The 27,131-nt window shown below is 47.5% G+C and overlaps 1 protein-coding gene across 10 annotated transcripts; it reads left to right on the top strand.

The window, feature by feature from the left end:
• The first annotated feature begins 13 nt into the window (after positions 1–13).
• LOC119977584 (gamma-glutamylaminecyclotransferase-like) lies at positions 14–24,922 on the top strand. 10 transcript variants are annotated; one of them, XM_038818686.1, is made up of 3 exons: positions 14–235; positions 3,517–3,647; positions 24,165–24,922. In XM_038818686.1, the coding sequence occupies exons 2-3, from the start codon at positions 3,557–3,559 to the stop codon at positions 24,641–24,643; spliced, it is 570 nt and encodes a 189-aa protein (XP_038674614.1). In that variant the 5' UTR covers positions 14–235; positions 3,517–3,556; the 3' UTR covers positions 24,644–24,922. The 10 variants fall into 10 exon arrangements, with proteins under 10 accessions (XP_038674614.1, XP_038674613.1, XP_038674617.1 ...); XM_038818685.1 differs by lacking the exon at positions 14–235 and adding an exon at positions 1,288–1,457; XM_038818689.1 differs by lacking the exon at positions 14–235 and adding an exon at positions 1,472–1,490.
• Positions 24,923–27,131: the final 2,209 nt, after the last annotated feature.

Raw genomic sequence — 27,131 nt, 5'->3', positions numbered from 1 at the left:
TCTAGTCAGATCTACAACCACCACAGGATCTTCACCAGTGTTAGACGTCTGTTTCTAGCTTCCCTGTATTGAGTGCAGTCCACATCAAACCAACCTGCCTAACACATCAACCTGTAACGCAAGATGTGGGTGGGTGATATCTGATACATGGGATTGTTGTGTCTGATCAGAGGATTTGTTCTCGTCTTTGGTGAGAGTCGGGAAGCAGCAAAAGCTGTAACTTCGAGAAACTGCTGTGAGTTTTCTTCTTGTTACTTATGCACTCGATTAATATGCTGGTGCTTTTTTTATAATGAAGCTACTATTTATAATGTCTACTATTGTCACGAGGGTGGCTCCTTGGGTAGCACCTAAAATATTTCCCATTAATGCCACCTCACCAAAACGAATATTCCTGGAGGTTCATTTTAATTCTCACTCTTGACATTGGTTTGTCAACAGATCTGTCCACTTTTCAGCACCGATTGGGGGGGGAGATGGGGAGGGTTGTAGTGATAATCTCACTGGATTTGTAATCTGAGGACCCAGGATAACAAAGGTTCGAATCCCATCCCGGCAGCTGGCGGAATGTATGTTCAATCAATAATCTTTTTTTTTCAAATACTCACCCCCTATTAGCTAGAATTCTATAGCCGCTGGGATCCTCTGTTCCCGCCACAGCACATTCCTCCCTTGGGTTTTCTGGAGGTGTGTGTGTGTGTGTGTGTGTGGTGGTGGTGGGGGGGGGGGGGGGGGGTGTCAATGGGAAACCTCAATGACAAGCGGCGCGAGTAGAGAACCATGCGGCTGGGGGACTGGAGAATTCTGCCGATTGTCTTAAAAAGACACCAGATTCAATAATGTCCTTAACCGAAGGACATCTGCTGTCCTTACTCTGGCCTACTTGTGACTCCGGACCCACAACCATGTGGTTGACTCTCTCCAATGCCCCCGAAGATGGCCCAGCCAGTGACTGCCGCATCCCGAAGATTCTTTATGACCAGCCAAGCGCCCTCTGCCATCAACCCCCCCACACCCCCCCCCCCCCCCAATGTGTTTTCCAATGGCAGTGTTTAAAGAAAATACTTCTTTAAAAAATGCATCCACGATTTCACCCCCCCCCCCCCCCCCCCCCATTTTTGTTTTACTGGGTGTGTTCCCAGCTGGGTGAGATCGCAGCAGTGTCAACAATGGTCTCTAATTCCGGGAGACTCCAGGGCAATCCGGGAGGGTTGGCAACTGAGCTCCTTCCAAAAATCAATAACGGGGCGTAACCCCGGTGCAGTGGGGGTTGGTCAGGGATGTCCGCGGGGGGCGGGGGGAGGTTGCACTCTGTGCTATTGAGATTGTGGCGTATTTAATGATTTTAAAAGCCTTGTTTTGACCCCCCCCCCCCCTCCGGGCCTTATTTGATGCTGAAAGACTTCCGCGTTCCCGGCCCATTGCCGTGGCTGCCGTGGCAGGGTGACCCCCCTCGGGTGAGTTTGGGGAGGGGTTTGTCTCCTGCCCAGGTTTGCACATTCCTGTCTTCGCTGTTTGGGGGGGGGGTGGGGTTCCGCTGTCAATCAGCCGCCTCTGCTACAAAATCTGCTACAAATTCTGCTACAAAATCTGAGCTCCTGACACCAGCATTGCGTCACCCTCATCACTCCAGGCTCTTCAAACCGGTTTGTTGATGCTGTGGATGCAAGTGCAATTTCTCAAAAATTAATTTAGAATACCCAATTATTAGCCCCCCCCCCAATGAAGGGGCAATTTAGCCTGGCCAACCCACCTTTTTGGGTTGTGGGGGTGAGACCCAAGCAGACATGGGGCAGAATGAGCACATTCCCCAGGGGCCGGGATTGAACCCGGGTCCTCGGCGCCGTGAGGCAGCAGTGCTAAGCACTGCGCCACTGTGCCGCCGTCGAGTGCTAAAATTAAAGGGATTTGGGGCGCGCTGCGGGAGGGCTGAAGCAGATTCCGTTGTAATGGAAGGGCAAATGCTGGAAAATGTCAGCATCTGTAGGGAGAGAAAAGAGCTAACGTTTCGAGTCTGTTGACTCTCAAAGCTCCAGATTCTGTTGTAACCGTCCAAAAAAGAACGGGGGAGAGGCAATGCAACTAATTGCAGGTAAGGGTAAAATTGCCATAGTCCCAGATGACCGGAGGCTGCTTTTTTCCCCTTTGAGGGGGAGAGCTGACTGTCAGGGGTTTAACCTGAGGGTCACCATACCTCAGGCAAGGTTGAGAAGGCAGGCCCTTCAAGAATAACCTCAGCCGGTACGGGAATTGAACCTGAGCTGCTGGCCTCGCTCTGCATCATGCACCGGCTGTCTAGCCCGCTGAGCTAAACTGGACATCAAAAAGAAAACTAATTGCATAGCTCTTTCAAAGAGCTAGCACAGGCAGAAAAAGCCGAAAGGCCTCCTTGTGTAGAAACGTGGGAAAGGGATAAGCCCTCGAGTGTGCTCTGCCATTATGATCAAAGCTGATCTGCTCTCTCAATGTTCCAGCGCCTCCCCTCTCCCCCGCTCCCGTACCCCTTGATTGTAATTTCTGTACTGAACGCCAAATACTGCAGATGCTGGAAATCTGAAATAGGAACAGAAAATGCTGGGGCTGTCTCTGTTTCTCTCTCCACATGTGCTGCCAGACCTGCTGAGTTTGTCCAGAATTGTGTTGTTTATGTTTGCACCTTTATCTTGCCATCTCAGAACGTCCCAAACCACTTCACAGCTAGTGAACTGCTTTTGAATCGTGGTTGTTGCTGTAATGGAGGAAACAATTTGCCCACAGCAAGTCAACTCGAGCAGCAGCAGTGTAACGATGATCAGATAATCTGGTGGAAGGGTAAAGTCTGTCCAGAAGTGCCCAGTTCCTCAAAATGGTGCCGCTGGATCTGTTATGTCCACCTGAGTGGGTGGGTATAGCGTCCTTACCATTGCGGTGAGTGTACCTGCAGAAGCCCAGAAAGGTGGTTCACCGTTCCCCCCCCCCCCCCCCCCAACCCCATTAGGGATGGATGACAAATGATGGCCTATCCAGTGATGCCCACATCCCATGAGACCAGACTCCAGGTTAACATCCCGACGCCTCAGCACTCCCTCAGCACAGCACTGGGAGTGTCAGCCTGGACCTTGTGCTCGATTGTCGAGAGTGGGACCCAGGGATGGCCACCTCCTACTTCCTCGTCGCGGGAGTTGCTGGCTAAACTCAGATCCACGAGGGTACTGCCAAAAAATTGACTGGCTCCCCATGGATAACAAGCGACTTGATCAGGAATTCCAAATTCTGAGTGAGCGATGAGTTTGGCAATCCCAATTCAGATGTTTAGTGCAGTGACTAGAAAACTTGTTATGTCCAGAGTTACTCCTGTCGGAAGTATGCAATTTAACTTTCTAAACTTCTCAAAGTTGTTTAATGGTAATTAACAATCTCAAAAAGTGATGTACCTTTTTAATGTGTTCAAATAACTTCATATTCACCTTAATGATTTTATCATAAATGCAGTGTTGCCCTGATTTACTGGTGGTTTTCAATTTATTTTCGCAATAGATTTGCAGTTCACTTCCATCTCTAATCCTTTGGGACCTCCATGTTTTCTCTTCGAAGAGTGTTGGACGTCATAATACGCACTCCAAACTACTGCTGGCAAAAGAATATTGATCCTACCATCAAGAGATTTGGTAAGGCTGTAGACAGAAGATTGGCCATAACATGATTTGTAAAGAGAATGCACATGGGGAAATGGTGTAACAGATTTATCACCCCCATGAGGAAGTCCTTATTGTCACGTTCAATAACTCCGACTGTTGTACTTTTCTCAACTCTGTCCTGTCCGTACGAACATTTGGTATTGGGAGAGATATCTCCTGCTTGCAAGGGGTACCTGTAATGTATGTTGGAGCTGGCTGTATTTATATATATGTGTATGTGCATGTGTGCTTTCCATGCCCCCACCCAAAACTCTGCAGTTACAAAAACTGGGATCCCACACAAGCGATTTGGGCGAGAAGATTTTTTTTCAGAAGTAGGCGTTGAAGAAAATAGGGATTCTTGTCACAAAGCAAAACTCTTCCAAAATAAGTCGATGCAAGTTGGTAGAAGCTAGCTGACTTGTGGTTAGCACGCCAGATTTATTTTTGGAAGAGCTTAACAGATTCTTCTAGCGCTGCCTAGAAGGACAGTGCGATCAGATTGAATCGTAACTTTCAACGGGGAGTTGGATGTAGATTTGAAAAGGAAAAGAATCGCAAGGCTGCGGCGGGGGAGTGAGACCAATGGATAGTTCTTTCAAAGAGCCAGGACAGACACAGTGGGCCAAATGGCCTCCTCCTGTGCTGTAAGATTCTGGAAGGATGTTTATTGGTGGGAGATTTTTAAAGGGGCTCACATTACAGCCCTGCCACTAATAGAAGAAAGGTGTTGTGGTGAAGTAAGATTTTCTTTTTGTCGCGTTGCGGTACATAGGGGGTCACAGCCAAAGCAGGAAGCCCAGCTCTGAACTGGGAAGAAAGGAGAAAAGGCAAGCACAGCTTCAAAGGAATGGACAGGATATTGTCCCACCAGTCTGTTCTCCTCCAGTGGCTTTTTCATGAAGGTTAGCTTTCAAAGAGCAGTGACCTTCAGTCAAACCCACTGGGCTCGGGTTTAATGTTTAGTGTGGTTTGTTTTCTCACCTGTTTCCTGAGAGCTTTCTGAAGAATTGTGTTGTAACTTTTCTGCCAAGTGAGGGATTGGGTTTGAGTTCTGCAGATAGAATTGCGTTGTTTGCTGTATTTCTGATCCTGTATTTTATGCTCCAACCACGCTTGCACTCTTCAACTTCCTGTCTGTTTAACGGAGATTTTACTAGAGAATCTGGCCAGTCAGCCCATCTAGCCACTGCTGGTTTGTATGCTTTGTTTCACAGAATGTGGGCATCGCTGGCTAGGCCAGCATTGTTGCCCATCCCCAATTGCCCCTTGAGAAGGTGGTGGTGAGCTGCCTTCTTGAAACGCTGCAGTCCATGTGGTGCAGGTACACCCACTGTGCTGGTAGGGAGCCAGCTCCAAGAATTTGATCCAGAAAACTCATCTGACCCCATCAACACATCCTTCTATTCCTGTTTCCCTCTTGTACTCATCTAGTTTTCCCGTAAGCGTATCAACACTATTCGCCACGACTGCCCTCTCTGGTAGTGAGTTCTGAATTCTCACCACTCTCGGAGTAAAGGTGTTTCTTCTGAATACCCTATTGTGTTTTTTGGTGGCTGTCAAACGTTTATGGCCCCCTAGTTTTCAATTCATCGAAAATAGAAGCAGGAGGAGGCCATTCGGCCCTTCGAGCCTGTTCCGCCATTCATTCGGATCATGGCTGCTCATCAAGTTCAGTACCCTGATCCTGAAGAATTGCATTAAGTTAGCTGAACAAAGGGATGGCATTGCTGTGGGCCTGGAGTCACATGTAGGCCAGACTGGGTAAAGGCGGCAGATTCCCTCCCCTGAAGGACGTTAATGAACCAGCTGTTTTTTTTAAGACAATCGATGACAGTTTCGTGGTCACTTTTATTTCCATGGTTTCAATTCCAGATTTATTAATTGAAATTAATTTGAACCCATGACCCCGGAAATACTGGGCCCCTGGATTACTGCTTTCAGTGACACTCCCACTACCCTACCCATCCACCCCTGAATACACCATCGTTCTTTTGTAATACCTGCAAGTACACCCTCATCCCCTGCTGGGTGCTGCCTGGGTCAAGACTCCTAAATGGCGGGTGCATCCTTCCAGGGAACGAGTGTAAAACAGGTTCACAGTCAACACGAGACAGTCTTTTTCTACTAGTGGCTGATTCGGAACCACATTTTTACATTAAGAAGTCTTACAACACCAGGTTAAAGTCCAACATGTTTGTTTCAAACACTAGCTTTCGGAGCACTGCTCCTTCCTCGGGTGAATGAAGAGGTGTGATCCAGAAACATATATATAGACAAATTCAAAGATGCCAGACAATGCTTAGAATGCGAGCATTTGAAGGTAATCAAGTATTTACAGATCCAGAGAAAGGGGTAACCCCAGGTTAAAGAGGTGTGAATTGTCTCAAGCCAGGACAGTTGGTAGGATTTGGCAAGCCCAGGCCAGATGGTGGGGGGTGAATGTAATGCGACATGAATCCCAGGTCCCGGTTGAGGCCGTACTCATGTGAGCGGAACTTGGCTATAAGTTTCTGCTCGGGGATTCTGCGTTGTCGCGCGTCCTGAAGGCAAATTTTTACATGTTTGTTAAGGTGGAGGAACGTTGCAAAGAATAACAATATAAAATAAATAGCTTTCAATCAAAAAGGGATCTCTCACCTTGACATTTCACATGCTGAGAAGGCGGATATTTATCCCCTCGCGCTTGCACTGGCTCTGTGAAGACCTATCTAATTAATCCCACTCCTCTGCTCTTTCCCCAAAGCCCTGGAAAACCTTTCAGGCATCGATCCAGTTCCCTTTTGAAAGTTGTGACTCACTGTATAAAAATATTTCTCTTCTCCCCTGCTTTTTGCCAACTATCTTAAACCTGTGTCCCACCCTCTTGCCAGTGGTCACAATTCTCCTTATTTACTCCCATTAACACCCTTCCTGATTTTGAAGACCTCGACTACATCTCCTCCTCAACGTTCTGTGTTCGAAGATTGACAATCCCAGCTCCTCCAGTCTCTCCACATTGACCAAAGCCCCTCAACCCCTGGTACCGTGTTCTGGTCAATCCCTCCTCCCCCTCTCCAAGGCCTTGACCTTCTCACTAAGTGTGGTACCCAGAATTGAACACCATATTACAGCTGAGGCACGACCGGTTTTATTATGAATGTTCGGCATAACCTCCTTGCTTTTGTGGTCCCATATACGTCACTTCGTACATCAAGGATCCGTTACGGTTTTTCTAAATCGATCCAGGAAAAACCCACTTCGATAATCTATTTTCTCCAAAGTTTCCAAAGTGCATGAGGAGTGTGCCCTTTCAGTAATTGTAAGATGAATGGTTTGATTAAATCTCACACGACGAGTGGTTAGGATTCCCCAACCTGCTAACTTGGGGGCTACAGATTGAATCATCACCTTCAAAAGGGAATTGGGTCAATATCTGAAGGCGGAAGGTTGTAGGTATGTGGAGAAAGAGTGGGTGAGTGGTGCTGACTGGATTGGTCTTTGAAAGAGCTGGCACAGTCTGGATGGGCCAAAGGGTCTCTGTTGCTATACTATTCAAACTTAAACCCATCAAATGAGGTCTGTAGCAAACAAACAGGACACTGTATACAAACACATTCGTGTCAAGTGATCGTGCAAACTCCATTTATTACAAATAACCTTGAAAGAAACAAACATCTGAGTTTTTAAAAACATTTAGAGTACCAAATTATTTTTTCCAATTTAAGGGGCAATTTAGCATGGCCAATCCACCTACTCTGCACATTTTTGGGTTGTGGGGGCGAAACCCACACAAACATCTGAGTTAATCGAAGCAACTGAACAGAGAACAAGTCTGGAATACTTGATACTGAAGTCAAAGTTTTGTACGCACATATGCTTTGAGACAAAGCGAGATAAGCACAAGAGGAATGAAGAGGATATGCAGATGGGGTAGGGGAGGGGCCCACATGGAGCAGAAACACCAACACGGACCAGTTAGGCCGAATGGCCTGTGCCGTGAATTCTGTATTTAAAACATTTACACTGCGGGGCAGCATGGTGGCGCAGTGGGTTAACCCTGCTGCCTCACGGCGCCGAGGTCCCAGGTTCGATCCCGGCTCTGGGTCACTGTCCGTGTGGAGTTTGCACGTTCTCCCCGTGTTTGCGTGGGTTTCGCCCCACAGCCCAAAGATGTGCAGGGTAGGTGGATTGGCCACGCTAAATTGCCCCTTAATTGGAAAAAATTAATTGGGTACTCTAAATTTATTAAAAAAACATTTACACTGCAAGTACTTTGAGAGTAGATAGGACTGATAAAGGGAGGAAGGCAGAAGGAAACAAATCTTGGTCATTATTAGTAAAATTGCCACTTTTGTAAAACGGGTGTGAGGTGGCAACAATAATTTAAATGTTGGTTAGCTGTTTGGAAGTGTAAATGGGGTGTCTTGGTTTTATTTTTTTCATTGATTCATCCTCGGGATTGCACTTAACCGATTACGCTGCATCCGGACTGTTTTTGTTTGTCAAGTCGAATCAATGGATTCCTGTTTTAGCCAAAGTAATTTTGTGTACTTTTTTGGCGTAGTATTTAAACTTACCGAGTGATGCGCAGAGTGCATAATGGGAGTTTGTGGCTTCAAAACGTCAGGATGCTAGTTGAACTTCTGATTTCAAAGCTTTTATTGTTTCCAATGTCGGTGCCTGATTGCTTCAAGATGCTGCAGCCTTCTCTCTCGGACTTTGTGAGATGTGTCAAACTACAAGTGCTGTTCGGAGATTGGGGGGGGGGGGGGGGGGGGGTTTGCTGGGGAAGGACTCCTTACTTCCCCTGCCAAGAGGTTACAGTCCTGTTGTTTAGTCTGACCTCTGGAATTGATTAACTGAATGGCGATGTCGGGCTGTCGTTTTATCTTTTGCTAAGGTCCACGTGGTTCATCTTCACGAACCTAGATACATTTCTATTTATGTACAGATATGAAATGTCCACCACTTTTCACAGCTGTCTAGAACACTTGATTTACTCTGTGTAGAATTAATCTCCATCTATTACTCTTTTCAAAAAATAAATTCAGAGTACCCAATTCGTTTTTTTTTCCTAATAAGGGGCAATTTAGCGCGGCCAATCCACCCACCCTGCACATCTTTGGGATGTGGGGCGAAACCCACACAATCAAGGGGAGAATGTGCAAACTCCACACGAACAGTGACCAGAGCCGGAATCGAACCCGGGTCCTCGGCGCTGTGAGGCAGCAGTGCTAACCCACGGCGCCACCGTGCCACCCCTCTGTTACTCTTTTTATATTTCCCTTTTCTGAACTTTAATGAGCGCAGTCCTGCTGCAATGCTGCACTCCAGATACGTGTTGTGTTAATTGTTGGGGTTTAGCCTGGGGGCTGGCAAGAACTTGCTCTGCATTGTAGAGAACACGGTGACATATGTTGTAACTCTGCTACTTGTTGTTGGTCTTCAGTGTCTAGCATCTCAGTATCCGTATCTGTGGGGTGGCCATAGACATGGCATCTCTCTCTGTTTAGAGAGAGAGAGAGAGAGAGAGGTGCTTAAAGCTTGAGGCAGCAGCGCTCCACATAAAGCATGGCTGACCAGGAGTGTCTCCCGTTCTTGCTGCCCGCTATCAGTGTGCTGGGAGCATCAGCAGGTTGATGATCAATCGGTTTTACTGGATGATGAACATACCTTCCGTGGTCAACGAACCTTGGGTGGAATTTGAACCCAGGGCTTCTGGAGAGGCAGCGGCATCATCCATTGAACTATAAAATTGATCGGAGAATGTATCCCAACGGTACTGAAGTCTAAAGCTGCCGGACTCATCTGGAGGGGTAGGGTACCCTTTTGGAGCGGTGAGGGACCCTTGTGGATGGCTCCAAGGATCCCTTTGGGAGAGGTAGAGTGCCCTTTGCAGGTGGTCAGGTGCGCTTGAGGATTGTTAAAAGTAGACATGAATGTGTGTTAAAGGGGCAGCACGGTGGCCTAGTGGTTAGCACAACCGCCTCATGGCACTGAGGTCCCAGGTTCGATCCCGGCTCTGGGTCACTGTCGGTGTGGAGTTTGCACATTCTCCCCGTGTTTGCGTGGGTTTCGCCCCGACAACCCAAAGATGTGCAGGGTAGGTGGATTGGCCATGCTAAATTGCCCCTTAATTGGAAAAAATAATTGGGTAATCTAAATTTATAAAAAATTTTTAAAAATGAATGTGTGTTAAAAGCAGATAAACCCATTGCAATAGTTAAACTGTCAACGCATTTCACTCCTCAAGCTCTTTAAGTTTACAAACAGCCTGCTATGTCTGCTTGCAATTTCACGAACATTATCGGATTTCTGCTACGTGAAGAGTTCAACAAGCGATCATCATAGGGTGGGGCAGGCAAGGGTGGGGGACAGTAGAGTTTGCAAATTCACAGTTTGATGGACAGCTCCAAGTCTCTGATCTGTGGCTATGATGCAAATGTTTGTTTCCATAAGGGATTAGCTAATTTGAAGGAATTTGAATATATTGAATGGGTTTTTAAATTGGTAAGAATATTTTTTATAATAATAGTGATGGTATCAATAGACACTTAGAACTTTATTTTATTTTATCTCGGAATGACTCCTAACGTCCGCCCATGTTGGATACTGGGCGAGTTGGCATTGAGGTTCTAAGGTCAAAGGGTAGTGGGTGGGGGGGGGTGCATGGCTTGGTGTGTGTTGCCGCTAATTTAGCATAGGCGCTCGAAAGCCCAGTGTGGGTGGGCATGAGGAGCCACGAGGTGGAGGCATGAGGTGGTATGGATGGGGCATGGAGAGCATATGAGGGGTGAGGGACAGAGGGGTTGGTTGTTGCTTTCTTATTTATTGTGACTGGGACAAAGTCCCAGAGGAACCCGCTACCGTCGAGGTGATCAGGACAGATACGTTTTGGGGGAAACTGGATAAACATGAGGGAGAAAGGATTGGGAGGATATACTGATAGAGGGAGATAAAGAGGGGGTGTGAGGAGGCTTATGTGGAGCCTAATCTGCAGGGCTGAGCCAGAATGGCCTGTTTGTGTGCTGTGAAAGTCTCGCAGATCAGACCAAGGTTCTGAGGGGACTTTACAGTGTGGATGCTGGAATGATGTTTACCCCTGTGGGGGATACTAGAACTAGGGGGCAGCAGTTTATATAATCAGGGGTTTCCCATTCGAGGTGGAGTTTCGGGAGGATTCTTCTAGAACATAGAACAGTACAGCACAGAATAGGCCCTTCGGCCCTCAATGTTGTGCTGAGCCATGATCACCCTACTCAAACCCACGTATCCACCCTATACCCGTAACCCAACAACCCCCCTTAACCTTACTTTTTTATTAGGCCACTACGGGCAATTTAGCATGGCCAATCCACCTAACCCGCACATCTTTGGACTGTGGGAGGAAACCGGAGCACCCGGAGAAAACCCACGCACACAGTGGGAGGACGTGCAGACTCCGCACAGACAGTGACCCAGCCGGGAATCGAACCTGGGACCCTGGAGCTGTGAAGCATTTATGCTAACCACCATACTACCCTGCTGCCCATCTCTCAGAGACTCGTCAGTCTTTGGACTTCTCTTCCCCAGAGCACAGTGGAGGCTTCGGGTCACTGAGTATATTCAAGGCCGAGTCAGACTGAGATTTGATGGATGAGGGAGTCGAGGGTTATGGAGGACCGACAGAGAGGTGGAGTTTAGGCCTCAATCCAGCCATGGTCTTGTTGAATCGTAGGCTGAAGGGGCCATATGGCTTCCTAAGCCACCTTCTCTTTCTGATGATCGTGAGGACAAGGACCAGCAAGGCATCATCAGCCGCAAGTTCCCTTCCTTCACTGTCGCTAGTTCAGAATCCTGGAACTCCCTCCCTAACTGCACAGGGGTTGTACCTACACTGCAGGGACTGCAGCGGATCGAGAAGGCGGCTCCCCACCACCTTCTAGAGGGGCAATTAGGGATGGGCAGTAAATGCTGACCTAGCCAGCGACATCCGCATCCTGTCAATGAATTAATAGTAAGAGTTTACACGTTATGTCTGTGTAACTCACCATTTCCTATGACAGTAACTCGGTGCAAACTGCAACCTTAGAAATTGATAGGAATGCAATACCCACATTGCGTGAATGAGTAATTAAAAAAAAAAAAAAATCTCCCTCTCCCTGCAGCCAGCTATTAATCTAGTTGCGAAACTGGAACTTGCCTCTTTCCATTGACACTCCAAACATGCCCAGGAGTCACTACAACCACCTCAGAAATGACCAGATAATCTTTCTACTGCTGAATGCGGGAGCTTGCTGTGAGCAAATTGGCTGGAGGCGTTTCCCACTTTACAACAATGACTGCACTTAAAAGAAAAAGGTACCTTATTGGACATAAATCCCCTCTGGAAGATGCTGAGGTTGGGAAAGGCGCTATATAACTGCGAATTGTCCTCATTGCTGAGTGTGTGAGGGGACACCCCGTGCAGAGTAACAGCTCTGAAGGGTAACGGGCCCGGTCTCCATGGGACCCGAACCGAGATGGTGCAAACTGGTTCAGTTTGCTCAACAGACAGGCGATGGCCACCTTTGCGTGCACTTTATCAATAACCGACCAAACGGGCACCCCAGTTGACCTAAAAAGTTCTGTCTAATGATAAGGAAAAGTTTGGATTAAAGCCGGATTTAAATACTTTTTTTAAAAATTCCAATGAAGGGGCAATTTAGAATGATAGAGTTTACAGTGCAGAAGGAGGCCATTCAGCCCATCGAGTCTGCACCGGCCCATGGAAAGAGCACCCACTTAAGCCTGTGCCGCCACCCTATCCCCGTAACCCAGCAATCCCACCTAACCTTTTTGGACACTAAGGGGCAATTTATCACGGTCAATCCACCTAACCTGCGCGTCTTTGGACTGTGGGAGGAAACCGGAGCACCCGGAGGAAACCCACGCACACACGGGGAGAACGTGCAGACTCCGCACAGACAGTGACCCAAGCCGGGAATCGAACCTGGGATCCTGGTGCTGTGAAGCAACTGTGCTAACCACTGTGCTACTGTGCTGCAATTAGCGTGACCAATTCACCTAGCCTGTACATCCTTTGGGTTTTCGGGGTGAGACCCACGCAGGCACGGGACAGCCCCATTTAAATACACGAGCCAGAATCTTTTACGGGCAGGCGCCTGACCCAGAAGCGTGTGGAATCACGTGAGAAGACGTTGGACGGGACCTGTTATACTTCAGAGCAGTTACTCTCGATGCCGTGTCCCCTCACACTAAGCAATGAGATCAATTTGCATTTATAAAGCGCCTTTCACAAACTTGGGAGCGAGTCTGTTGACAATCCACTCGGCCATTTAGCCGATGGAGGGACCAATTGAAAGCAATTTTCGGTGCATCGTCTGCGGGTGACGGGCGGGACAATTGGTCAGGTGGTCTTTACGTGTTAACTGTGAATTTTTTAATTTTTTTTTCAGTACATTTAAAGTACCCAATTCATTTTTTCCAATTAAGGGGCAATTTAGCGTGGCCAATCCACCTACCCTGCACATCTTTGGGCTGTGGGGGCGAAACCCACGCAGACACGGGGAGAATGTGCAAACTCCACACGGACAGTGACCCAGAGCCGGGATCGAACCTGGGACCTCGGCGCCGTGAGGCAGCAGTGCTAACCCACTGCACCACCGTGCCGTCCTATCCGCAAATTTAATCTGGGCTGGGGGATGAAAGGTCGGGGCTGAAATAAAATTTCCAAAGGTGTCTGGGGACAGAGGTCTGTGCCGGAATGTGCAGCCTCGACACGATCTGCAGCGTTTTTTTACCGTTGGGATTTAGTTTTCACAGGCCTGCAGCTCCCGGAGGCAACGCCACAATCGAGCCCCCCCCCCCGCCCCGAGGGAGTGCCAGTCCGCTCCCGCCCTCTTCCCGCCTGGCAGCGCTGAGCCGTTCGCAGCTCGGGTTCCGTGCTAGATGCCTGCCAATTGGCCACCCAGTGTGAAATCGTGCCTCCGGGGACAATAGCGGCCATCCCGAGTGCAAAAGAAAATCAGGCGACGGGTCTGGTTCAACCAATATGAACGCTGAGAATATGACATTTTTGTGATATTGCAATCCTGTAGGATTTGCGAAGGTACAAAATACTCATTGAGCTTTGTAACTGCTGTACAGGAAATATGGTACTTCAGTACATTCATCCGAATTTTGTGCATTTAAAGTCTAAACCACAGGCACCAGCATGGCAGCCAAGTCGCGTTTCAACCATCATTTACTTCTCACTGAATCCCAATCTCAGCATTTTGCAAGTCAAAAATACCTAGTTTACATCTGGGGGTGTTGGACTGTCACATTCCGAGGCTGAAATTAACTGCTCCGCGTTATTTTGGGTTTTTCGTTGTGGTTTAATTTTCACAACACTTTTCACTGTGTGCTATTTTTGAGCACTTTTTTTTATATGAACCTAACCAAGAGAATAAATAGGAGCTTTAAATAATCAAATCTTTTGACAGCATTGAAAGATTGCAGAGTGTCCATTTGCTGCAATATCTTATAGGTTTAATATTTAAAGTGGTGCAGTCAAACAATTCATAAAATCCTTGAATTTATTCATCTTCTGAACCGTAATGTAGGATCATAGTGCAGAAGGAGGCCATTCGGCCCATCGAGTCTGCACCATCCTCCAAAAGAGCACTCCATCCAAGCCCAATCCCCCACCCTATCCCCGTAACCCCATACATTGGATCATGGCCAATCCACCTAACCTGCACACCTTTGGACTGTGTGAGGAAACCGGAGCACCCCGGAGGAAACTCGCGCAAACGCAGGGAGAACGTGCAAACTCCGCACAGACACCCAAGACCGGAATCGAACCTGGGTCCCTGGCGCTGTGAGGCAGCAGTGCTCACCATTCTGCCGCCCAAAAAGTCTTTTAAAGTATTACAATTGAGGGCAGCATGTGGCGCAGTGGTTAGCACTGGGACTGCGGCGCTGAGGACCCGGGTTCGAATCCTGGCTCTGGGTCACTGTCCGTGTGGAGTTTGCACATTCTCCCCATGTCTGCGTGGGTTTCACCCCCACAACCCAAAGATGTGCAGGTTAGGTGGATTGGCCACGCTAAATTGCCACTTAATTGGAAAAAAATAATTGGCTACTCTAAATTTAAAAAAAAAAGTATTACAATTGAGTACCACAATGGGGAGTGTCAGCCTGGGTTAGTGGCTCAGGTGGTTGGATTGGGATTTGAATCCATAATTGTGTGACTCACGAAATTGGGTTCTACCCACTGACTCTTGGTTCACATCTGTTTAAAATAAAAGGGGTGAGACTACGATAATCGGCAGTAATAACTAAACACGGCATGAACCTCCCGCTCGCTGGCCCACACTAGCTCCCCGTGTGCAGTGCCTCGATTTTAAACTTCTCACCCTTTTGTTCAGAGTCCCTCCATGGCCTCGCCCCTCCCTATCTTTGCGATCTCCTCGCAGCTTTCCGAGATCGTGAATTCAATTTGGCCTCTTGCATATCACTCGTTTCAGTTGTTCCGCGTGGACCGCCATTAAACTCTGGAATGCCCTCCCTGAACCTCTCCAACTGATTTAACTTCGTACCATTCCAGTGAACCACTTCATGATATTTCATTACGTTAAATGTGCTCCGTCAATACAGGCTGTGTCGAATTTCAGTGGCTGACATTTTGGTTGCAAACTCCACCCGGACAGTGACCCGGGGCCGGGATTGAACGCGGGTCCTCGGCGCCGTGAGGCAGCAGTGCTAACCATTGCGCCACCCTGCCACCTTCGTTTAAACATTTGCGTGTTCACAATCTGTTGTGTATTTTGTCTTCAGAAGTGGCTGTGGGTCTGATATGCAAATGTTTGCTTGTGTCAACAGCTCTATTCACAAGTCATTGTTATTAACTTGGAGAGTCACTGGGTTTCAAGCTCCGACATTGAATTAGTGAGATTGTCTCAGCCTGATCTTTTAGGGCCTGGGCATCCCCTTTTTTCAGTCAGTGAAATGAGTCAGCCATATCCACACACAAGATTTGTTCAACATATTTTTGAGCAAAGCTCAGGAACAGTAGTAGTAGCCGTATCTGCAAAGAAAGACACTAATTCATTGATTTTGCTGTACTGTTTATTTGATAACTTCCTCTCCAGTTTTGAGTATGTGGAAGTCGTTACCATGAGGAGTGGTTGTGGTGAACCGCGTGGATGCAATTACGAGGAAACTGGATAAACAGGTAAGGGAGACAGGGCAGCCTGGTAGGGCGTGGTGGATTAGCACTGCTGCCTACAGCGCAGAAGGCCCGGGTTCGATCCCGACCCCGGGTCACTGTCCGTGTGGAGTTTGCACATTCTCCCCGTGTCTGCATGGGTTTCACCCCCACAAACCCAAAAAGGTGTGCAGGGCAGGTGGATTGGCCGCGCTAAATTGCCCCTTAATTGGGGCAAATAAAGATTTGGGTACTCTAAATTTATTTTTAAAAAACAGGTAAGTGAGACAGGAATAAAAGGACATGCTGAGGGGGTGAGATAAGGCTTGTGTGGAACATAAACCCCAGCAAGGTCCAGTTGGGCTGTTCCTCTGCTGTAAATATGAAGTTGGCAGCTCTACTCGCCGCTGAGCCGCAGGTTCCTGACCTCAATCCCCACTCCACTGACACTCTAGCGGGCAGTACCAAGGGGAGAGCTGCACTGTCAAAGGTGCACTTGCAAGGAGATGGAGGACGGGCTGTGGGCAGAGGTAAATTCGACCGCAACATGTGCCAGGCTCGGCCTGATTCAATTTAAGGTCGTTCAGCGGGCCCACATGACGGTGGCTCTGATGAGCAAATTCTTTGGGGTAGAGGACAAGTGCGCTAGATGCGGGGGAGGACCAGCAAACCACGTTCACATGTTTTGGGCATGTCCTAAGCTTAGGGGGTACTGGGAGGGATTTGCGGGGATCATGTCCCGGGTGCTAAAAACAAGGGTGGCAATGGGTCCAGGGGTGGCAATTTTTGGGGTTTCGGAAGACCCGGGAGTCCAGGGGGAGAAAGAGGCCGATGTTCTGGCCTTTGCTTCCCTAGTAGCCCGGCGATGAATACTATTGGCGTGGAGGGACTCAAAATCCCCGAAGACCAAGCTGTGGCTTTCGGACATGTCAAGTTTTCTGGATGTGGAAAAAATTAAGTTCGCCTTGAGGGGATCTGTACTGGGGTTCGCCCGAAGGTGGCAACCATTCATCGACTTCTGCGCGGGAGAGTGAACGTCAGCAGGGTGGGGGGGGGGGGGGGGGGGGGGGGGGGGGGGATTAGAGTAGAGTAGGAGGGATAAATAGGCGGGTAGTGTCGATGGGAGAGGAGCGGGCTTGTGCAGTATGGTTTGATTGAAGTATTGATTTTATGTTGGTGTTTGCTCATTTTTGCCTTTTTTTTTGTTGTTATCTGTAACTGTTTACAATGCCGAAAAATACCTCAATAAAATTGTTTGATAAAAAAAAAGGTGCACTTGCAGATGGATGCAAAATATCCCAGGGTCACTGTTCTGCCTCGCATTCAAAGTGTCATCTTGCATCTTTGACTTTATATATATATATATGTTTCTGGAACCTACCTCTTCATTCACCTGAGGAAGGAGCAGTGCTCCAAAAGCTAGAGATTCCAAACAAACTTGTTGGACTTTAACCCGGTGTTGTAAGACTTCTAACTGTGCCCACCCCAGTCCAACGCCGGCGTCTCCCGATCCTGTTCTGAAGAGCAGGGAAGTTCTGCCCGGTGTCCTGGTCAATATTTAACCCTCAAGCAACATTATAAAAAGCAGGTTATCTGGTAACGATCACATTACTGTTTGTGGGAGCTTGCTTTGCACAAATTAGGTACTGAGTTTTCGACATAACAACAGATATGCCTCACAGGCTGTAAATCGCTTCGAGGCATCCAGAGCTTGTGAAGGCTGCTGTATAAATCCTTCTGTTTTCCTTTCTATAAACGATTCAATTCTTTCTTTTACTGTCTTTATTTATCCTGCACAGTCGGCTGGTTTTGAGGTGACGCAATCCCAGGTTGCAAACATCTTGCACGTGCCCAGGAACCATAGCGCGGGGATTTAATTTGAACCATGTCCCCTGCTCAAAGTCGGTCACAGACATCAAACTGCATCATGGTCGGTCAAATGCTGTGGTTTCAAAACGGGTAAATCGCACCACACCCACCTGCGGTGCCAGCACGGGTTGGCCCGGCCCTGTGGGAGGTTTTGCCACACGACCTCCCAACACCAACCATCCCACTGGTCACTGGCACCTACATTCTACAAAGCTTCACTCCCGAGTGGATGATTTCAGACTGCTTTTTGCCCCCCTTTATTAAAAAAATAATGCAACGCGTTTTAATGGACATGTTTGATGAAAATAAAGAGGCTCGATAGTTTTTTGTTGACTTTCTCCTGGGGTTTGTTGGCATCACTGACCTAGGAATTAGTCTTGAATTCCGGGATTCGCCAGGCCAACCTTGGGTTGTTGGCAACTAAATCCCACATCTGTGAAGTGTCAATCCTCAAGCAGGATGAAGATAACAGCTGGAACTGAACTGGTACAAATGTGTCGGTTAACCACAGCAGAACACTATTAGTGGCTGTCGTTCAACAATCCTTCATTTCTTATATCATTGAATTAGAACCACACAGAAGAGGCTCTTTGGGCCGGCACTAACAAAACTACACTAAATCTACACTAATTCCACTTTCCAGCACTTGGTCTGTCGCCTTCTGACATTTCAAGTCCTCGTCCACATACTTTTTAAGGATTGTGAGGTTTCCTGCCTCAATGCTGGGAGGGTGTTAGCTATGCGGAGAGGCAGAATAGACTCGGACTGTTTTCATTAGAAAGACGGAGGTTGAGGGGCAACCTTATGGAGATCTCCAAGATTAGGAGGGGCATGGATAGAGTGGATGGGCAGGCACTCTTTCCCAGGGTGGAAGGGTCAGTCACCAGGGGGCACAAGTTTAAGGTCCGAGGGCTAAAGTCTAGAGCATGTGCGAGGCAGGTTTTGTACACAGAGGGTGGTGAGTGGCTGGAACACGTTGCCAGGGGAGGCTGTGGAAGCAGATACATTAACGGCGTTCAAAAGGCATCTCGACAAATACGTGCCTAGGATGGGTGTAGAGGGATATGGCACAAGGAAGTGCTGAGGGTTTTGGCCAAGGTTAGAATCATGACCGGTACAGGCTTGGCGGGCTGAAGGGCCTGTTCCTGTGCTGTATTGTTCTTTGTTCTAACATCCCAGCCAGTGCATTCCAGACTCCCCCAACCCTCTGGATCTTTACTCTAGTCCCCCCTAAACCCCCTGCCCCTCACCTTAAAATGATGCCCCCTTGTTATTTACCCTTCAACTAAGAGGAACTGCTGCTTTCCATCCACACTGTCCATACCCCTCATAATCTTACACATCTCAATCAGGTCCCCTCTCAGCCTTCTCTGCTCCAGAGAAAACAACCCAAGCTTATCCAGCCTCTCTACTGAGCTCAAATGCTCCATGCCAGGGAACATCCTGGTGAATCTCCTCTGCACCCCCTCCAGTGCAATCACCTTCCTATAATGCGGTGGTCAGAACTGCACACAGTACTCCAGCTGTGGCCTAACCAAAGTCCTGTACAGCTCCACCATAACCTCCCTGCTCTTATAATCTATGCCATGACTGATAAAGGCAAGTCTCCCATATGCCTTAAAAACCCTGTTAGCCTGTCCTGCCGACCTCCGGGATCTGCGGGCAAGCATCCCAAGATGCATCTGTTCCTGAGCTTCCTCGTGTCCTGTCAGTCACTGAGTGCTCCCTTGCCTTCTTACTACTTCTAAATTGTATCACCTCACACTTTTCAGGGTTAAATTCCAGCTGCCCTTGATCTGCCCATGTGACCAACCCGTCTATATCTTCTTGCAACCTAAGACCTGCTTCTTCACTATTAACCACCCGGCCAATCTTTGTGTCATCCGCGAACTTGCTTATCATCCTGCTCCTCCCCGCATTCTCATCTATATCATTTATATATATCACGGAAGAATAAGGGACCCAGCACTGATCCCTGTGGTACACCACTGGACACCGGCCTCCGATCACATGAACGGCCTTCCACCAACTCTGTCTCCCATCATGAAACCATTTTTTGTTACAACTTGCCAAGTTACCCTGGATCCCATGTGCTTTTACTTTTTCTTTTCTATCAGTCTCCCAAGTGGAATCTTGTCAGAGGCTTTGCTGAAATCCAGATAACTTGCATCAACTGCTCTGCCATCACCTACACACCTGATCACCACTTCGAAAAATTCAATCAAATTTGTTAGGCATGATGTAGATCGGAATGGATCTAAACAGGAAGAGGAACCTGGGCAGTACGTTCATTTTGATCGTCTGAACTCTCCCCGCGAGGGAGAGCGGGAGTGTGTTCCATCTTTGCAGGTCCTTTTTAACTTCCTCCGTCAGGCTGGTGAGGTTCCATTTGTGGATCCCTTTCCAGTCATGGGCTATTTGGATCCCCAGGTAGCGGAATTTATGTCGGGCTTGTTTGAACGGCAGCCCCTTTAGTGCTGCCCCCCCCCCCCCCCCCCCTTGCGGGTGTACTGGGAAGATCTCACTTTTGCTCATGTTGAGTTTGTAGCCCGAGAAGGCTCCAAACTCTTTCAGGAGCGCGATGATTCCGTCCATGCTGCTTTGTGGGTCCGAGATATAGAGGAGCAGATCATCCGCATAGAGTGAGACTCTGTGCTCTCTACCTCCCCTTCGGATCCCCCTCCAATTTTTTGCTGCCCTGAGCGCGATTGCTAGCGGTTCAATTGCTAGTGCGAACAGCAGCGGGGACAGTGGGCATCCTTGTCTGGTGCCCCTGTGCAGCTGGAAGTATTGGGAGTTGGTATTGTTGGTCTGTACACTCGCCATGGGAGCGTTGTCCAAATTGCTTTCTAAGTTTCCCCCCGTGCCTTCGATACTCCACTAAGGCCTCTGCTGATTTATACCCTTTTGTACCTAAAAGCCTCTTTCTTATCCAGTCCTGAATGTTCCTAGACATCCAGGGTTCTCTGGGCTTGTTGCTCCTATATTTCACCCTAAAGTGAACATGTTGGGTTTGTATCTCCCCATTTCCACTGCTTGGCTGTAGATCTTTCCACAAGAAGCAGTTCCCAGTCCACTTTGGCCAGATCCTGCCTTATTTGAATAATGATGTAGAGATGCCGGCGTTGGACTGGGGTGGGTTCAGTCAAAAGTCTTACGACAGCAGGTTAAAGTGCAACAGGTTTGTTTAGAATCACTAGCTTTCGGAGTGCAGCTCCTTCCTCAGGTGAGTCATTTGATGAAGGAGCTGCGCTCCGAAAGCTAGTGATTCCAAACAAACCTGTTGGACTTTAACCTGGTGTTGTAAGACTTCTTACTTATTTTAATAAAATATGCCTGCACCCCCCCCCCCCACACCAAAACCATTTTTTGAAGACCATTGTTTTCCTTTTCCATAACAAACTTAAATCGTACTATGTTATAGAACAAAGAACATTACAGCACAGAAACAGGCCCTTCGGCCCTCCCAGCCTGCGCCGATCCAGATCCTTTATCTAAACCTGTCGCCTATTTTCCAAGGATCTACTTCCCTCTGTTCCCCGCCCGTTCATATATCTGTCTAGATGCATCTTAAATGATGCTATCGTGCCCGCCTCTACCACCTCCGCTGGCAAAGGGTTCCAGGCATCCACCACCCTCTGTGTAAAAAACTTTCCACGCACATCTCCCTTAAATTTTCCCCCTCTCACCTTGAAATCGTGACCCCTTGTAATTGACACCCCCACTCTTGGAAAAAGCTTGTTGCTACCCACCCTGTCCATACCTCTCATAATTTTGTAGACCTCAATCAGGTCCCCCCTCAACCTCTGTCTTTCCAACGAAAACAATCCTAATCTACTCAACCTTTCTTCATAGCTAGCACCCTCCATACCAGGCAACATCCTAGTGAACCTCCTCTGCACCCTCTGTAAAGCATCCAAGTCCTTCTGGTAATATGGCGACCAGAACTGCACGCAGTATTCCAAATGTGGCCGAACCAAAGTCCTATACAACTTTAACATGACCTGCCGACTCTTGTACTCAATACCCTGTCCAGTGAAGGCAAGCATGCTGTATGCCTTCTTGACCACTCTATCGACCAGCGTTGCCACCTTCAGGGTACAATGGACCTGAACTCCCAGATTTGTCTGTACATCAATTTTCCCCAGGACTCTTCCATTGACCGTATAGTCCGCTCTTGAATTAGATCTTCCAAAATGCATCACCTTGCATTTGCCTGGATTGAACTCCATCTGCCATTTCTCTGCCCAAATCTCTAATCTATCTATATTTTGCTGTATTCTGACAGTCCTCCTCGCTATCTGCAACTCCACCAATCTTAGTATCATCTGCAAACTTGCTAATCAGACCACCTATACCTTCGTCCAGATCATTTATGTATATCACAAACAACAGTGGTCTGAGCACAGATCCCTGTGGAACACCACTAGTCACCATTCTCCATTTTGAGACACTCCCTTCCACCACTACTCTCTGTCTCCTGTTGCCCAGCCAGTTCTTTATCCATCTAGCTACTACACACTGAACCCCATACGACTTCGCTTTTTCCATCAACCTGCCATGGGAAACTTTATCAAACGCCTTACTGAAGTCCATGTATAGGACATCTACAGCCCTTCCCTCATCAATTAACTTTGTCACTTCCTCAAAGAATTCTGTGAGGTTTATAAGACATGACCTTCCCTGCACAAAACCATGCTGCCTATCACTGATAAGTCTATTTTCTTCCAAATCTGAATAGATCCTTTCCCTCAGTATCTTCTCCAACAGTTTGCCTACCACTGACGTCAAGCTCACAGGTCTATAATTCCCTGGATTATCCCTGCTACCCTTCTTAAACAAAGGGACAACATTAGCAATTCTCCAGTCCTCCGGGACCTCACCCGTGCTCAAGGATGCTGCAAAGATATCTGTTAAGGCCCCAGCTATTTCGACCCTCGCTTCCCTCAGTAACCTGGGATAGATCCCATCCGGTCCTGGGGACTTGCCCACTTTCATGCCTTTTAGAATACCCAAAACTTCCCCCTTCCTCATGACGACTTCACCTAGAGTATTTAAACATCCATCCCTAGCCTCAACATCCGTCATGTCCCTCTCCTTGGTGAATGCCGAGGCAAAGTACTCATTAAGAATCTGATCGTTTCCTCTGACTCTACGCATAAATTCCCTCTTTTGTCTTTGAGTGGGCCAATCCTTTCTCTAGTTACCCTCTTTGCTCCTTATATACGAATAAAAGTCTTTGGAATTTTCCTTAACCTTGTTAGCCAAAGATATTTCATGACCCTTTTTGGCCCTCTTTATTGTGCGTTTGAGATTCGTCCTACTTTCCCGATATTCCTCCAAAGCTTCATCAGTTTTGAGACGCCTCGATCTTATGTATGTTTCCTTTTTCATTTTAGCTAGTCTCACAATTCCACCCGTCATCCATGGTTCCCTAATCTTGCCATTTCTATCCCTCATTTTCACAGGGACATGTCTGTCCTGCACTCTAATCAACCTTTCCTTAAAAGACTTACCCTTAAACAGCTGTCGCTATCACTGCAATGCTCCCACACTGCCACCTTAAATTCCTGGGTATCATCATTCCTCGTGTGCAACTGGTTCCGAAAGCTTATTTTTGGAGCATGTTTCATGCGGGACCATAGACAGAGTTAGAATCATAGAATGGTCACAGCACATGAGGAGGCCATTCAGCCCTCCTGTCTGTGCTGGCTCTCTCTAAGAGCTACTCAGCTTGTCCCAATCACCTGCCCTTTCCCAGGGTCCCTACCCCGTGCGTAGCAGATGAACAGTTACGAGTTTACAGCAGCGAAACAGGCCAGTCGATGCAACCTGCCTGCTCTGGTGTTGGTGCTCACGAGCTCCATCCCACTCTTCCTCATTTAACTGTCAGCATTTATCTTTTATTCCCTTATCCCTTCGGCCTCTCCCAGATGTTATCGATACTATTCACCTCAACAACTCCTTGTGTTGGTCAGTTCCATATTCTCACCATTCTCCGGGTAGAGAATTCCTCATTAGTGACATTCTCATATTTATATCTTCCAGCTGGGCTCTTTCCCACTTTAGCCTGGAGGCACTTTCTCTCCCCAGACCGTCCAAACGTGACGGTCTCCGATGGGCGCTTGACGGATTCCATCTCCCTCGATAACTACAACAACATCAACTTATGTTTATACAGCATTTTAAAAAGTTCTAAGGCATTTTACAGGAGCATTGTGCAGCAAAATCTGACAGATAGCCACATAATAGGACAGATGATCAAAAGCTTGGTCAGGGAGTAAGCAACTTTGGGATGTTGAACGGCTGTGAAAGGTGCCCTGTAAAAGCAATGCAGCCAAACCATTTTCTCGTTTTAATAGTGTCGCTAGTTCTTTAGAGAAAAATGGTGAGCCTCACGTGAATGCCCAGGGTTGTTTCCAAATGCTGTTATCACCTCTTCCTCTATCGCTGTTGTAATCTGTGTGGTTGTGTACCTCCTCTAGGCAAAATGAACACTGTCTTTGTCTACGGCACACTCAAGAAAGGCCAACCCAACCATCGCTACATGATCGATGGAACCAAGGGAAAAGGATTGTACTGTGGCATGGGACATACCCATCAGAAGTATCCGCTGGTGATCGCAGGGAAATTCAACATTCCCTTTTTGCTCCACCTGCCAGGAAAAGGGCACGAAATAGCCGGAGAGATTTACTTAATCGATAACCAGTTGCTGCAGTTCCTCGACGAGTTTGAAAGTTGCCCGGAGCTTTACCAGCGGAGACCTGTTGGGGTTCATGTAGTAGAGTGGCAAGATCAAGCCAACACACTGGAGGTGAAGCCCGATGTGGATGGAATGATGGAGTGCTTTCTGTACAACACAACAAGCTACGAACAGGACTGGTTAAAGCTTCCTTATTATAACAACTATGACCCCTTTGGGAATCATGGTCAACCAAAGTATGTTCTACGCGAGGCTAGATAATTATCAAAGAATATCAAATAACTATCAATCTTCATAACTGAAGAGTGAGAAATTAAATTTAAAACATATTCTTTTTCAATACTTGAATCTTAATTGCATTCTTGAATTCAAATTCGAAAGCCATTTATGAAAATCATTTAGGTTTATTTCTGATTGTAGGAACTTCCATTTCAATTTCTGGAGTTCATTAAAACTCTACTGATCGGCGGCATTGTGTCCCTGTTTATATGTTCAGAGCTTTGTGTATTTCTGCACATTATTAAAGTTGAATCTATCATTTAAGTGTTGCATTATTTTGACTTTGGGAGACTCCCCCCACCCCCCCCCCCCCACACCCACCAAGTACAACGTTGCACCTGTGACTTTTAAGTTGACAATTCCGTGTCTTAACTACGAGGTTAGAGGTACCAGCTGCATAGCACTGGGACATCTGAGTGAGGTTCCAGAGGCCTCAGCATATAGTGGAGGCGGACTCGCACTGCAGTTACTGGCCGAGTGAAGCACCGTCTGCTGGGTGCTATGTTAAAGGGAGGCACCATTCGCCCTCTCTGGTGCACATGGACAAGGAAGAGCAGGAGAGTTATCGCCAATGTCCGAGCCAATCTTTACCTCCCAGTATCCAGTCAGGTACTTCATTGACCGTAAAAGCACTTTGGGAGGTCCTACGGTTGGGAAAGGTGCTACATAAATGCAAGTCTTTCTTTGCTAACTGATGTGAGTAATAAGTGGAACACGAAAGCTGTCAGAATTATTCACATCAAGTAGAGCTACGAAATGAAGATTGAATCAATCAACGTTCCGGGTATTTTTTGTCTTATAATGAAAGATGTTTTTCTTCCAAGACTGTCCCACCTGTTTGAGTTAAAAAAGGAAGTTCCTGGTGGCTGTGTTCCAACACTCCCATCACCAACGTGTCATCCGAAACTGGATTCCTGCATTTGACACTGAATCTCAGCGAAGGACTGCAAATCCCTGAAGCAGAAATAGTGTGAGACGCCCTGATCACTTTACTAACTCCACATTCCAGCTCCCTCTCTTGCTTCTCTCTCTCACTCCTCCACCATCTCTGGGCCAATAGTATCTTGTGGGGGTGGCGGAGAGGGGGGACAGTTCTGCCCTCTGCCCTTAAGAGAGAAATCTCATCATGTTTACCTCTGCAATGGCCAATTTTCGTTGAGGTGTGGTAAACCATGTCTCAGCCTCTGCCCATCATTAGGCCCTCGTGTTAGGACTGGTTTGAAACACTTTCACTAAAGTTCTAGTTCGATCATAAAAATAGCTAAACTCGGCCACGAAGAACCGGTGTGGGTACAGTAGCATACTGATTATTATTGGATGAATGATATGCAAACTCGAGTTCAAATCCCATCACTGCAGCTGGGCAATTTAAATACAATCAAATATCTTCAACAAAAAGATAGCGTCGGCAATTTTTAAAAATTATTCTTTCATGAGATGTGGGTGTCGCTGGCTGGGCTACCATTTGTTGCCCATCCCTAAAGAACCTTGAACTGAGTGTCTCGCTCGACCATTTCGGTGGGGAGGGGTTAAGAGTCAGCCATATTGCTGTGGGTCTGGAGTCACATGTAGGCCAGACCGGGTAAAGACGGCAGATTTCCTTCCCTGAAGGATATTAGCAAAAGGTGGATGTTTACATAGAATATACAGTGCAAAATGAGGCCATTCAGCCCTTCGAGTCTCCACCCTATCCCCGTAACCCAATAACCCCTCCTAACCTTTTTCTGGTCACCAAGGGCAATTTGATCATGGCCAATCCACCTAACCTGCACGCCTTTGGATTGTGGGAGGAAACCGGAGCACCCGGAGGAAGCCCACGCAGACACGGGGAGAACGTGCAGACTCCGCACAGACAGTGACCCAGCGGGGAATCGAACCTGGGACCCTGGCGCTGTGAAGCCACAGTGCTATCCACTTGTGCTACTGTGCTGCCCTACATTAAGAAAATTGACAATAGTTTTATGGTGACAATTCCTGAAACTAGCTTTTAATTCCAGATGTCTTTATTGAATTTAAGTTCAATTTGAACCTTTGCCCCCAGAGCTATAGCCTGAGCCTCATGATTACGGGTCCAGTGACATTAACATGACGCCACCATCTTCCCCGATGACCATGAAATCACTGGACTGTTGGACACGACACGTGCTTCACTATTTTGTTTAGGGGAAGAAATCTGAAGCCCTATCTGTGACCCCCAGATCCACGGCAATGGACACTTAACTGCCCTATGAAATGGCCAAACGAGCCTCTGAGTTGCATTTAAGAGGATAGTTCAACTGCAGTCTTCACATGGACTATTAGGGATGGACAATAAACGCGGGCCTGTTAGCAAAGGCCACATCCCACGGATGAGTAGTAAACTAGTTAAAGTGAGTTTGTGATACCAAAATTAAAATGACAGCAGCCACACTTCTTATTAATAATCAACTCTCACAATTTTTAACAACATGAATCTTTGACTGTGATCGAA

This window comes from Scyliorhinus canicula, chromosome 14 (genome assembly GCF_902713615.1).
Source record: "Scyliorhinus canicula chromosome 14, sScyCan1.1, whole genome shotgun sequence".
Lineage (NCBI taxonomy): Eukaryota > Metazoa > Chordata > Chondrichthyes > Carcharhiniformes > Scyliorhinidae > Scyliorhinus > Scyliorhinus canicula.
This window is presented reverse-complemented; position numbering and strand designations above follow the sequence as displayed.